This window comes from Drosophila tropicalis, unplaced genomic scaffold, assembly GCF_018151085.1.
Source record: "Drosophila tropicalis isolate 14030-0801.00 unplaced genomic scaffold, ASM1815108v1 contig_573, whole genome shotgun sequence".
Lineage (NCBI taxonomy): Eukaryota > Metazoa > Arthropoda > Insecta > Diptera > Drosophilidae > Drosophila > Drosophila tropicalis.
The window spans coordinates 2,095,233-2,109,897 of record NW_027173049.1 but is presented as its reverse complement, the minus strand read 5'-3'; the positions used below and the strand labels follow the sequence as shown (position 1 = coordinate 2,109,897).

The 14,665-nt window shown below is 39.4% G+C and overlaps 1 protein-coding gene across 9 annotated transcripts in view; it reads left to right on the top strand.

Moving 5' to 3' along the window:
• Positions 1-14,665, top strand: part of LOC137575346 (protein qui-1) — a 40,053-nt gene that overhangs the window by 3,980 nt on the left and 21,408 nt on the right. For all 9 annotated transcript variants that reach the window (XR_011032152.1, XM_068287886.1, XM_068287885.1 and 6 more), the window contains exons 3-4: positions 12,816-13,515; positions 14,198-14,523. Coding sequence is in view for 8 of the 9 variants with exons in the window: in XM_068287886.1 (XP_068143987.1) it covers positions 13,321-13,515; positions 14,198-14,523 (521 nt within the window). In the remaining variant the exon portion in view is untranslated. The remainder of the gene's footprint in view (positions 1-12,815; positions 13,516-14,197; positions 14,524-14,665) is intronic.

The window sequence follows — 14,665 nt, the reverse complement described above, 5'->3', positions numbered from 1 at the left end:
CTTGCCACTTTTCCATTTGCATCCTCACTCTCAGTCTATGAGCTAAGGGCTGACTCATCACGCACTAAGCCAATTCAATTGGGCACACATTTGTTTGCCACAGTTGACCCAAATAAGGTCCGAAGTGCTTCTTCCGCATCTTCTTTGTCTCACCGACCTTGGCCATTTGTAGCATAAGTCAATTTCAATGTCCGACCATTTGTTTAATGTGTAGCCCCCAAAACCCATTAAAATTAATAATATTCAGCTTTTTGAATTGGCATAATTCTTGAAACATCCGTTAATTTTTTGGATGTGTGTTGTTTTGTGTTCGCAAACTTAAATGGAAAGCAAAGTCATTAGATTATTATATAAACATTCAAAGGAAATGGCACTGGAATATTGAGCTTCTTTCAAGTGGATAGTAAACTCATTTCTATCGGGGAATCTCTGTCCCATCAACCCACTTTTCATTTACTTGACTCTTGTCTCCTACACATCCCTCGTGTGTTTTCTTACCCCATTTTCAATAATTCGATTACATAAATAAAACAATCTTCCACAGCTGAACATTTTTTCCAAAACAATTTGTTCACTGTCGAATCCATTGAAAAGGCTGAAAATGCAGTTTGTCTTTGTGCAAAATTAAACAAATACTTTATAGACAAACACATTTAGTTTACAAAATATACATCGATATTGATTTGACATTCTGAGTAAACATTGTTTTGTATTGTGATATGCTTCAACCATCATTTAGTCGAAATATTGCTTTAATAAATATTGTCTATCACATCCATTTAGACAGCTTTTCATAGTTTTCATTTGCATGGGGATTTCTCTCTACTTGTTCGAGACCTTCTAATATACAATCGGATTGAATCGACTCCGGATAATCACGACTAAGGAGTAGTTAAGAAACAGCTTCATTTGAAGGAGTCTAAACGGCTTGTTGTGTTTGCTTAATGTATTTCAGGTAACACCTGTGATTGCTATAAGGTTGTCCAAAGTTGGGGGAATGATTTAATATTCTTAATTCTTTAAAGTGTTTTTGTTTTTTGTTGCCGATTCGTAGACAAGCCGAGAAGCCAAAAATTGGATAACGAAACACAAAAATTGATTTATACATTTTTTATAATTTCCAGTTGTAAGCGAAAAAATGTTCTCTTCCTCTTCAGGCAACATCAATCAAATTTGTGTTATTTTTTCCATGTAGCTATACACTTTTTAAATTTTCTTCCTGCCATCGCCAATTAGGTAAAGTGCGGTCTGGCCTGGTCGGTCTGCTTTTGACTTTCAGTCGTTCCCGTCGCTGTCTCTCTGGGACCTCCGACAGCAGCAACAGGAATAACGTGGCGTATGAGTAATAAGCTAAAAAACGTATTTATCTGAACCACATACACACAGACACACAACACATATACATTTTAAATGCAAAGTGGCGCTTTAAGTTTAAACGTGAAGGTAGGGCACACTAGCACAAACAACCACGCATAGCCACACACACACACACTCATACAAACATACGATCAGGACAATGAACGAGTGTCCTTCACGTGGCAGTTGCAGGGTGCCTGCTAAAAACAGGATAACCGGCGGTAAAGTGCTATAAATCAACACTCAAACCACTTAATAAAGGCAACGCCATTAGACAACAACAAACCTCCCAATGGCATTGCCTGGCTGCAGCCGAAACCCACCTCAGGCAACCCACAATACACACACACACACCTACTCTAACCCCCATCCCCCACCCATTTGTGTGCTACTGCCAACTAAAACAATTTTTCCCATCATTTCCACGCGCATTTTTCGCGTACTTTCTTCTCTCCTCCAGCAAGCGTGAAATGAATTATACAAGGGCAACAGCAGGGGACCAGGGGTAGGGGCAAAAGGAAAAGCTGATGGAATAAAAATTATTAACAAATGCTGACAGCTCTCGGTGTAAACAGGCGTCGATCTGTGGCAAAAACAGAAATATTATTTGCGGGTGTTTTCGTCACGCGCTTTAATTGCCACGCCTGTCTGAGTAGCAACGCCAAGAGCCGGGCCGTGTGGTGGAGAGGGCGTTGCTGTTGGGTCTGGTGGGGCTGGTGGGCGTTGTGGATGCTAATACCTCGGCCGACTTTTGTCTGTTTTGATTTCTCTCTTTTTTGACTTTTTGCATCTGTTTAACATAAAAGTATTTGGAAATAGCCAAACATTTTACATAGCTTATTGGCCATGTCATTATCTATGTATGTATATTCATCTTTTTCTATCAACAACTCTCTCCTTTTCTCCCCACCTCTCTATGTCATGTGGTATCTGGGTTGCTCTCTTATCGCCAAGCAAAAGCCAAACCTCATTAACGCCGGCATTCCGAATATTATTTTAAATATTTGCACAACGTTTAACTACTTCCATTTTTTTTCTTGTCAGTTCGAGCCAGACAAAACACAGAATATTTGTGTGTGGGTGTGCGTGTGTGTGCATCTGTAAGGGTCCATAGGCGTAGGGAGGAAAAACCAAGTAACAAACAACAATAGATTAAACCTGGGTGGAAATGGTCTTCTCATTTTGTAACGAATCGAAGTTTACTTCTTTTTTCTAAGGGTTACATTATTTTCGTAATCCTTAGCATCAAGCTAATACTTTTCCGAATATTGGTAGTCAAGTTGTCACACCCTGCGTATACGCAATTCTTAGAAGACCAGTCTATTGCGGGAAGAGCAGAAGCTGCCCGTGTGATTTAATCACAGAACAATAAAGAATTAGTTGAAATTCAAAAGGTTTATCGTTTGTTATGAATGTTAAATACCTTTCAAAAACCATAGGACTAAGGACGAAATAAGATTCGGCTACGCCTTTGTGCCAGTGTGTGTGTGTGTGGTTATGCCAATGAATAACATACGTTGCTCCGTTCATTTTTTCCTTGCCTTCTCCATTGTTATCTCTTTGTCATGTAAGTGTCTCGGTCTTGGTATTCTGCGTGCTTTTCATATGTGTTTTTGTATTTGAACGTGTGTGTGTGTGTGCGTGTGTGTGTTTGCCACAATTTTAATTAAATATGAAATACTTTTGTTGGGTAGAGCTGCTGGGCACAGCTGGAGCGGGATACCCACAAATACACAGACACACGTGCATACATACACATACATAAACAAGAATTGAAATGAAGAATGCTTTGCCAAACGATAACAGTAACAATAACAATAAAAACAACGAAGTCCTTATACCCTTGAAGATAACTATGCAAATATAGACAGTGAAATATTTGTCTGTCTCGTATGTGCATTATTTGTATAGCTTGATCAGGTCAACACGGATGCAATCACAATGAATTGGAAGGATAATCCTCAAGCTAGAGTTTAATTTATCAATATGCATAACCTTTTAGCTTAAAAAGTAATTGCCAATTATCTGAGATAAGCAAATTTGCGTCAGCTTACAAATATTTTTCAATTAATCTTAAGTCATTGAGGGGCCTTTGTTAGGAATTCGCTGAAATGATTAATTTACGTGTGTTTTTATAGTAAACAACCGTGAAATTGTTGGTTAGTCAAAGTCTCAAAGTAAAAACATTAAATTTATGTTCACAATAGAATTGTGGAACTCAAAAAATAATTACATATTAATAAGTATTTGATATACCATGCACGAGGAATGTGAAATGGTATGTAAAATCCGCCAAACTGGGCAGAAGTCGGCTCTTCTGGTTTTCCTATTAGGTAGATATACAATTATATATTTGATCAGCATCAACATTAGAGTCAATGTATCCAAGTCCTGTCTTATAAACATTTCGATCTCTGAGACGATGTTAACTTTTCTGAAGTTGATGTGATTGATTGTGATTAGTCTCAACTCACCGAAATAGACCGTGATTCTGTGAACTTGTCAAAGAGGCAAATGTCAAATGAATTTGTTTTCAATTTTGAACATTATTTTACTTTTTATATGTTTTGGCCTGAAATACCTCTATACTCTTGTTCAAATTTAAAGAAAAAAACCGATTAGAAACGATTTCCCCATCAAATTTTGATTTTTTTTTTGTCGCAGTGTCTCCTTATAGTATTTTGTTTCAACTATATAATGAAATAAATTTAAATTTATTAAATACGGAATTGAGGAAGAGTTTTTTGGAAAGGCATGTCGTATATTACCTGTCCTCTAGTCTTATCAACAGGCTACTTGGTAAATTCGGAAAAAGAGGAAGCCGGTCAGTTGACCTCATCAACTTCCGAATAATTACCAAGTCCCAAGTCAAAGTTTAAAATCTCCACTTGGACACCATTTTGTTGGAAAAGAGTAACGCAAAAAAGAAACTAAATTTTCTTTGGTCACTTGTTATGGATTTATCAACATAAATACCTCATTTAAGCCTTGGCGGAAACTTATGCAGGAAAGTACCTGGTTGGTCGGTGTACATTTTGAATTGGTCTTCAAATTCTGTAAACTGGGCTTCAAAATATGACCATGGATGACGCACCGTTTTCTCTCTGGGGTTTTTCTCGTTTCTCATTTAAATTAATTATAAAAAGTTTCAATCTGTGTACATTTTTAGTTTTTATGGGTTCTCAATAAAGTGCACTGAAAAGTCCTTGGGCTCTCTGGGTCTCTCTCTCGTTCTTTCACTCTCTTTTCTAGCCTTTTCAGTTCTAGTAATTAGAATTCGCGTGCGTGTCTTTGGAAAATTTTTATAGCTTTTGCAAGACGCTTCGGCCCATAAATAAAAACTGTTGCATGCTTCTTCTGGCCACGGCATGTGGCTGTAGTTTTTCCGGAGAGCGTTATTGCGGTTGTTGTTTTCAGCGCAATCTGCGCCACTTGTTTACGACCGTTTAATGAATGTTGGCACTTGGCGTCAGGCAACACAATGGGTCACATGTGCTGAATGGGCCAGAATGGGAGAGCCCCGAGAGCCTTGAGAATGCCTACAGGCAAAACCAATTTGCCACAGCACCGAAAAGGAAGCCGCAGCGAGGTAAATGGCGGAAGGGCATGAAGCGAAACGGCTTCAAGTTTTGCTTTTATTGGGTTGCATTTTGCATTTTGGCCCTGGCCCGAACTGAACTCACTTCAACTGAACTGAACTAAGCTGTGCTGAACTGACCTGACTTTTAGGTCAACTAGAAGCACATGCAAAACAGCAGCAGCCTTCAGATGGGCCCAAATGCTCTAACCAGTCAGTCAGTGAGCCACTGTAAAAACAAAACAGGCCATCAACAACAACAGACGCATCAAGTTTCATGCTCCTCTTAAGTTTTCCTACTCCATTTTCCCAGCATCACCTCCTCACTCTCTCTCTCTCTCTCTCTCTTACTTAAGCTTAAGTGCGACTCTTGTAAAAAAAAGGGAAAACTTTTGTATTTTATTGAGATTGAGACAAGGACTGCCTCCCAACCAGACCTTCACCCACTTGCACAGCTCTTTTGATTCCCACACAAACTGTTTAAATTGAAATTTAATTTTCCTGGGCGCCAGCAAAGTTTTCTTTTGGCTTAATTTGTCTAATGAAAAGCGCAAATTTTACCAACAACCACATGAAGAAATGCTGGTTAACTTTGGAGCAACTTGGCCAACTTGGCCTGCATTTGAAAGTGGATAGCGGATAACTATCCGCTTGGCTTTGGACGGCATACAATTATTTCATTATAGAAACAATGCCACGATTGAGTCATGAATATTGAATATGTGTGACCCATTTTGCTGCAGAAGGCCAACTCAATAAAAATTGATTCCCCCAACCCTTACCCCTGAGCGAAAATCAATAATTTTTGACTTTAGCCCCCACAATGTTTGCTTTTGTTAGCCTTATCCTTATGTCATGTTGCCTTATGCCTTATACATTATCCCCTTGTATAAAGTTAAAGCCAAAGAAAAACTTTGCCAATATTCCATTCCATTAATGTTGTTGATCTGGGAATGGTAACGGCAATGACTTCTGATTTGTACTGATAAATGGGCGGAAAGAGATTCAAATCGAACCGCTGTCGATTCTGGTGTCAGGGGAGAACGTGGCATGCATCATTAACTTGAAAGCTGCTTATCATATTTGCTCATTGTGCAATTACGCGATGACTTTCCAGCCATCTAACCATCCCGTGCACTTTAAAAGCTTGGCAAATTGCCAGAGATTGGAAATTGACACACAGGTAAAAGAGCAGTTGGAGGGGAAATAAATGCAAATCAGAAAATTAAAGTCATTCCTTCACCAGAAATCCGACTAAACGCTGTCTGTAGGAAAGTTTTTATAAGCTCTGAGTGAATAATCACTTGTAATTATATACACCAGGCGGGAAAAAGTCTTTATCGAAAGATATTGGTAAATAAAAAAACTTCTAAGTAGTTCATTTTTCTGCTGGTAAACAAAAAGTTGTTCCTGCTAAAGGACGATAAAGGGAAAATAACAGGGGAAATGTGTACCCGAATTTGTTTTTGGATAAAAGAAACATTACATTGAAGAATTTTGCCAAGAAATTGGCCAACCGCAACACAAATATTGGCAAATCCTTTAATAATTAAATGGCAAAAAGCCGACAATCCTTTCACAATGCCGAAAATCAGAAAATCACAAAATGCTTTGCCATAATAATGTGTAAATAGAATCAGAAATTGTCGACTTTGGCGAAAGGCAGGCACTTGCCAAAAGGACGACAAGAAAGCCATGGAAGGGGAAAGGGAACGAAAGTGAAAACGAGAAGCAGAAGTTTTTTTCAAGAAAATTCATTGACATGAAATTCGGTAGCGAACATTTTATGTGACAATGGCATGAAATCGAATTTGCCAAGCGACCGGAAATGCGCACGGCTGTTAAAAAATATATCTATGTATAAGTGTGTAGGTACATAGGCGTACGTGTGTTTGTTCTGGGTGCCAGTGTGTGTGTGTGAGCTAAGGTTTTGGGCTTCAACTCAGCCACAGACAGACAAAAGGAGGGCTGCTGTCTGCAGGACTTTTTGATTTATGCCACACACTTCTTTCTATATTTGTTATACCCTTTCGTGGAGTGGAAACTCTTCTTACTAGCCCACTTAATGCATATATTTAGCTGATATTTATTACAACTCGTGCTGAGCTCATCAATTCCTTTTACCCATTGCGAATTCTACGGGGACCTTTTTAAATTATAAGAAGTAAAAGTAAACGTAAGAGTAAAGTATAGCGAGTAAAAATTTTAAGAATTCCAAAATACATTACATATTAAATCTATAAAAAACTATTAGTAAACTAGAATCTTCAGCACAATACGAAATTCTTGGTTTAAGTTTAAATTTTATCTAGTAACTATTTTCTAATTGTTGTCGTGTTGGAAATTCTTTCTGATCTAGGAATTTAGAGATGACCTTAGTAGAATGATTCTGACTTTAGCAAGGATCTTAAGTCTTAAGTTGACATTGAAGATCTAAGAGAATTTTACTTGTATCTGCATTCGGCAAGAGTGTACAAACTTTGTTAGGGCTTTTAGTATATTCCCAAGTCATTTTGTAGGCCAGGTCTGGCAAGGAGCTTCCTACTTGTTGGCAGGCTCTTTCTCTCCGTCTCTCTCTTTATCTTTCACTCTCTCTTACCAAGTCACGAGCACAATGTATTCAAGCATGAATTGCGTGAGTTGCCTGTGCAAGCTTATTTACTTTTGCCGTTTTGCCAGGAAAAACAAAGCGATAGAATGCGAATACTATAGGAAAGGAAAACGAAACAAGAACGACAAGTGAGAGCCCAAAATGAAAGACTCACTTGAAATTGTTTTTGCATTTTTCCCATTCTATTCTTGTGTCACTGCCTGCTGTGCATAAATAAGATGAGGCTGGACAGTGGCGTCCCTCAGAGGGTAACTGCCATGAACACCTGAAAATCCAAATTCATCCTTGGCCAATGGTGTGGTCGAATAAGGCAAGCAGGAGATCAAATATTCAGAGAGAACTATCGAATAAGGAAACTTCTTTGTTTGTTACTAAAGATCCTTTTCCCAGACTAGAAGTCCTAGGCCGCCTCTGGGGTTGGCATCGAGCCGTGAAGGAAAGTAGGGCTTTTTGTATGTGTATGTGCTTAGAGAATAAAGAAGGCACAGTAAAACGACCTTCAGGTAGTAAAAAAGAATAAAAATTGTCAAAAGGCATTGCAACCATTTTCGAGTCTCCAAATTAAAAGCCTCGTCACAATCAAACGAGCAGCAGCTGTGTGTCTGTGTGTGTGTATGTGGGTGTGATTGGTTGGGTGAGGGTCTGGTATGTGGATGGGTTTTGACTGTATAGATACTGTCTTTATGTTAATGTGAACCCTTCAAGGGTCAGCAATCTGATTGAGGACGGTTAACCAAGCACCGACTGGGGGCCAAATGGTCATCGAAGCTTTACAAATTAACTTCATAACTGCCAAGCTTTCTCTAGTCTGAAGAGCTCTTGAAAAACCCAGAGAAGCATAGTGTAAGCACATGCAATCGACATCAATTGAGGTCCTTATTCACATCCACATCCATATCCTTGTCCATGTCCCCCGTCGACATCCTCAGCCTCGTCGATGTCAATGTCTCTGTCTATGTCTGTTGCTGCCACTCTAATTGCCAAGAGTGTGTTAAGTATATTGGAGACCATAAATCATCCAGATCGATTCCGATGCATGCAAATTGCTTCGAGCTAGACACACGTAGCCTGATTACAGGAAACATTCAACGAAAGGCAACGATTCGACAATTCGACTCTACGATTCTCCGGTTCCCCTTATTGGACCGGCAACAGTTGAAACGGTGAAATTGCTCAATTTTCACGCATCATCTGACAAACGAACAGCCGAAAAAGCCAAAAAAATGAATGAACAAAATCAATTATGCCACTGTGAGAGAGGGGAAGAGAAAGAAGGAAAATGGTGCGGGTGGTAACCGAGGGGAAAACACAAACTTTTACCCAAATGGCAGCTCATTTTGTATTTATCAAGAGAAACAGAAACAGAGAAAAAAACATTGAGGAGCGAGATGCCACGTCTGGCCTGATGGCGAGGCATAAACTTTTATTTCAATGAGAGCTGAGCCTGAGTTGGAGCAGTGGCAATCCTCGCCAGCCACAGCTGGGACTGTGCCCAAAAAATAAGAAATATATACAATACTTATGTATGTATGTACACTCTCTGGATGACTGTGTGTGTGTGTGTGTGTGTGTGTTGCTATTTCTGTCGAGACACAAAACAACATTCATGGCATACTTTTAGGACATCGTCAGAGTTGAGTGTGGTGGCAACATTTATCCTTGGCATACAAATGCAGGTAATAAAAGGCACAAAACATGCAAAATGTGATGAGGAGGAAGAGTAAGAGATGGAGATAGTGAGAGAGAGACAGCAACAGAAAGATGAAGAAATAAGAATAGAGTAGGCAAAAGTTGCCCCGATGGGGGAGGACAGGCAAATGAAATGTTGCGACTGTTCTAATTTTGGGCATTCTTAAATATTTCAGGAAAAATGAGCAGCTAAGCAGCCAGGATAACTATGTACTTATGTTAGTCCTGTGAGAGAGAGAGAGAGAGAGTGTGTGTGCACGTATGTGTTTACACACATATAACCCACATACATACATATGTATGTATATATCCTGCATAGCATTCCATGCTCTTGGTCGTCGCCCTAGTCCTAGTCCTAACCCTACCATAAATCCATACGTTTCCTGTCTCTGTTGAAAAAATGCTGCCACAGTTTGTTTGCTGATTTTCCTCTTTTTGTTTTGCATTTTTGCCAGCTTTCTCGTTTGCCTCTACTGTTGCCTCTTTTGTGTTTGTTATACGCCTTCTTTTCCTTTTCCTCATTTTCGCTTCGTCTCTCTCCCTGCTATTTCTGCTTGTGTTGCCTGTTGCGGTCTTTGACTTAGTGCCATTTATTTATTTATGTCCTGCGCGTCAGTGCCAATATTTGGTTAACGGTTAATGTTCAGTGGCTTCAACAATCTGGTTTCCATTATGCAACTCGATAATCGAAATGAGGTCAATAAGAAAGACCCATACATACATACACAATAATGAAATTCTTACACAAGTATGAAATTCTTATGTATGTAACTGAAACAGAGCAAAATGTTTGGGTGCATATCTTTTTAAAACTTAGATTAGTAGAACCTTTTAAGTTAGGTATGCAAAATGTTTAGATTTCGTTACTAACATTGACATATGTATATAGATCAGACTTTGAAATCATATACACATGCGACATCTAAGTTTCACTCAAAAAAAAGCAAGTATTATGAATAACTTTATATCAGTTTTATGTATAACTGTAGATAACATAGTTGACGAATTGTTATATAGTGTTATGTGTGCTATAGCAAACATTGTATATGGTTCTTACAGGAAACCGTCGAGCATTTCAGCTTCTTCACCGGATAAGGGCGTCCTTTTGGCACTGTTACTATACAATTTTCAATCGGTTTTTGATGAAATTTGGTATGCAGGTACACTTCTAAAAAATATATATAATCTGCTCACTGGGTACACGAATCTACACACTCAACTTGATGACTCTAGCCCTTTGAGTCTCCGAGATCTAGGTGGTAATACAGACGGACAGATTTTGTGTATATACATATGTGAATTCCAATCAATCAAATATCTATCCATTTAAATCCTAGTTATCCTCTTAAACGCCTTTAATATAGCGTTTACTTTCAAGTGGATTTGTAAACCAACTATCTTATCCATCTATCCATTTTGTTTTCAAATTTGCAAGCTTCATTGCATTGCAATTATCCTGTATATCTAGTAATTTTGCTCTCATTCTGCGTCGCTCCTTCTTGATGTTGTTTCTCATTTCAGCAGCCTGCCAGAGTGCCAAAGGCAAAAAGTAAAAGTATGGCGAAAATGTTCATGTTATGTAAACAGCAAAATGGTTATGTCTTTTCCACATTTCTGTCAAGCAATCTTGTACTTGATATTTCCCTTTACCCCAACCCGTTGGCATCCCTTCCAGTGTTAGTCCTGTCTCCTGGTGTCCCATTTTCCCCGTCACTGCTTCCGCTGAAATGCACTTTCACTGTTGGCAACTGTTGAGATGCCTTCTTTGTGGCATTTCTGGTAAATATTTAAAATGAAATCGAGTGGATGTGGCTCGCTTTCAGTGTTGAACAATTTTTATTCACTGCAACGACGGGTGACCATCCACACACGGATGCACGCACACACATACATTGTGAGAGGGAGAGCCGTTTCCGTTTCCCTAATGGAAGTCATTTGACACCCAAACGCCCACAAACCGAAGAATGGGAGCAAATGATAGACCAAGACAGTCTATTGACAGCAGTAGCACTAGGAGAATGGGAAAGGAAAGTTAGGAAGGGAAGTGTCTGAGACACAACAACGATAACTTCCTTTGCCATGGCTAAATGTCCTTGGCAAGTTTTTGTTATTTGACAGTTTTGATGAAACGCTTTGCCAGCACAACCCAAAATGTCGGAAATTGTCTAATAATGGGGTTAATCGGCATAACGATCCATTCTGGGAGAAGGTAATTGTCTGTTGAGCACATACTGACTTTGACATAGACATCGACATCCACATCGAGATCCTGGGAGATAGGAGCTATTTAGGTGGGCGTTCTTGTGAATTAAACGACCTCACACCTTTTGTCAAGTGGCCAATGAATGGGTATTTATTTATACGTTTACATATATAATTTTCACATCATTGAAACAAAAATCGACATCGACGCTCATTAAACGTAATTTGTTTTAGAAAATAAATTATTTAAGAGACTCGCACACACGTCGAGACACACACGTGGAGACGTCGGAGGCATACATACCTGGGGCCCTGGCTTCAAACCTTAAATGGCAAAACTAAAGGCATTGCCTTTAGTCCTCAAACGAGCAATTTAGCCAACTCATTGAAGCGGAATTAATTGCAATCGATTTTGTTTGGCGGGGCAGCCGAAAGGCCCTAGGCTGAGGGGTCTTCATTAGTAACTAACCAAACGGGGAGAGCGCGTACAAGGGAAACCGAAGGACTATGGCCATCGCAGGGGCAGCCACGGAGACCCATTGTCCTTCTTTTATGTCTCTCTTGCCTCTCGTACTCCCTTCATAAATTCCTCTGTGGTTGCGAGCTGGCTTTAAGTTCGACTAGAAGCATTTTGCACAAATTCTCACTCAATCTTATTAAATTTTATTGCGATGTCATAGTCACACCCTAGGCAACAATGTGGCGAGGATTACAGTAGAAAAACAAAAGTAAATCGAGGGAATAATTCTTAATTTTACTTAGAAATGAATACTAAATGCTAAAGAAGTCCATCCTGCTCAAGCCAAAGAAACATATAAACTTAATTTAATTTTACCCGTGACTACTTAAAGATTCGTACTCTTTTGACTTCCAATTGGTGGTCGGTCAATCGCAACAGCATATATGTATACAGTATTCCTTAGTTGTCCTGAGTTTCTGCGGTCGTCCATTAGGTTTTTCTCAGAACTAACTCAAATTTTTATTGTCAAATATTTACTTTTATAAATTCAAGTGTTTGGTCGAAAAGAATCATCTTGGATCTGATGCTTTTCTTTGGAAATGTATGCAAATGTTTTGCTGTCGGCGATGTTTGTGGAAATTTATTATTTTCTACATGACTGGGAGAAGTTCAAACTTTCGCTTTGGCCGCACAACAAGCAGTTTCAATCAAAAATTGCAGTCAACTGTTAACACTTTGCCGACTTTTGCTAGTCCCGATCATCATAAAGCAGCAACAATTCATGCTAAACTTTTCGTGTCTCATGTGGAAAAGTTTTCGACAGCCGCCCATCCCGTCCAGTCGCCCTTTTTTGCCACTTTTTACATAAATTTCGCTTGGCGCCCATAAATACATTTGCTCTTTTCAATTTTTATTCGCAGGAAAAGCAAAAGAACGGAGAAAAAGAGGACAAATCGACTAAAAAGGATAAACTTTTGGCACGCAATGCAGAGGTCCCCAGAGGGGGAGTCGTCCTGGTGCTGGTGCCTGGCCCACTTGCAAATGGATTGAACGTGAGGGGGAATGAGGGAATATATATTCACATTCATTCACATATCCAGATCTACCATACACTCACATGTATTTATATTCATGTGGATGCTGAACATGTGCCAAAGCCTTGGACTGCTTGGAGCTGTCGCTGTTAGTGCCGCTGCTGAAACCGCGAGGACGAAGCTGTTGCTGGATTTCGGCCAAGTTAAATAAACAAAACATACACAAATACAATCACAATCACACATAAGAACAAATACAAATAGACGCACGGACGGTGGAGAGTGGAGACACAGAGAACAACCATAAACAAAGCTAACCGAAGAGCCAACAAAGGACGAAGGGCAAACAACAAACAACACTCGGCAAATCCTCACCGGTTGTGGCCCAGAAATGGCTGCGCCCATCGATGAAAGCGTGCTGAATGCACTGAGGGGCGTCACCACCACACAGACGCGATTGCCCAAGCCACTCCTCATCAAGATCTATGTGGCCAGCCTCAAACACGAATTCAATCAGGAGCGTCGCATGCTCTTGGAGCTGGTTGGACCCGAACTGCAATCTCTCTACGATGACCGACAAATTGAGGTATGTCAATACAGTGGACTCCACATTTGTTAATTACATTCCTTAACTCCAAAAGGGAAACACATACATATATTTATAAAGTTATTAACAATAAAAAAGTGGAGGGACTACTCAAAACCATAGGAAAATGAGAACTGAATAATGAGATCTTCAAAATTCAAATTAGATTAGCTTAAAATATATTCAAAGGGTTTGTTAGAAGATGACTTTTCAAAATCATCAGCTTTTATATATCTTATGGATTTCTTTGCCACATTTAATAAGCCTAAAGAAGCATTTCCATGGCCAGGCATAGACACATAACCATCAAGACCAAGTTTGCTCTTTAATGTTATTAAAAGTGCTCTAAAGTTAAAAAAAAGAGAGTTCTTAATGAACTTTTAAATCTCTAAATGAAGAACAGTATAGGATAATTAGGTAGGATCGGCATTCAAATACATGACATTCAATTATTCAACTAACCAAATGCCTCTTTGACTCCAAAAAGACCAAGAATAAACCAAATTCCAAAATTTTTTTGGAATATTTAAGATGTGTTTACAACGAGATGTTCCACGATGTTTCTAATACCGGAACGTCGTTAAATGTTTAGGTTTTTATTGTACCTTTATTAATGAAATTACACTCCATGAAAAAACACAATGTAATGTACTTTACTTTATGTAATGTACCAATTACGCAGTTGGAATTCGTGGATATGCATTTCGGTACTGGTCCATTGGAGGTGAATCAATTGGAGCGTGATCCGTATTTGCTAGACGATTATCTACACGAGATCGACATCTGTCATGCCCATACAAAGAGTGTGTTCTTTCTGGCCTTGATTGGAGATGGCATTGGTCGCCTTCCGTTGCCCATCCAACTGGACGAGGACATCTACGCGGCTCTGCTGGCCGACGCACAGATTGCTGCCGAAGAGAAGACTCTTCTGGAGCGTTGGTATGCCCCGAGCCAATCCCAGAAATCGAACTCAGACCAGGCTGTACGAGTCCTGAAGCAGGACTATCGGTGAGTAGTGGCATAATCTCTTCCACTGTTAAATAGCCATTAGCTGCTGTTTCATGACTTGGAGCAATTATCCGCATTTGCTTTCATCTTGTTGGCAAATATTTGAATAATTTCTCAATAAAACGCTGATTGGGGGCCATCA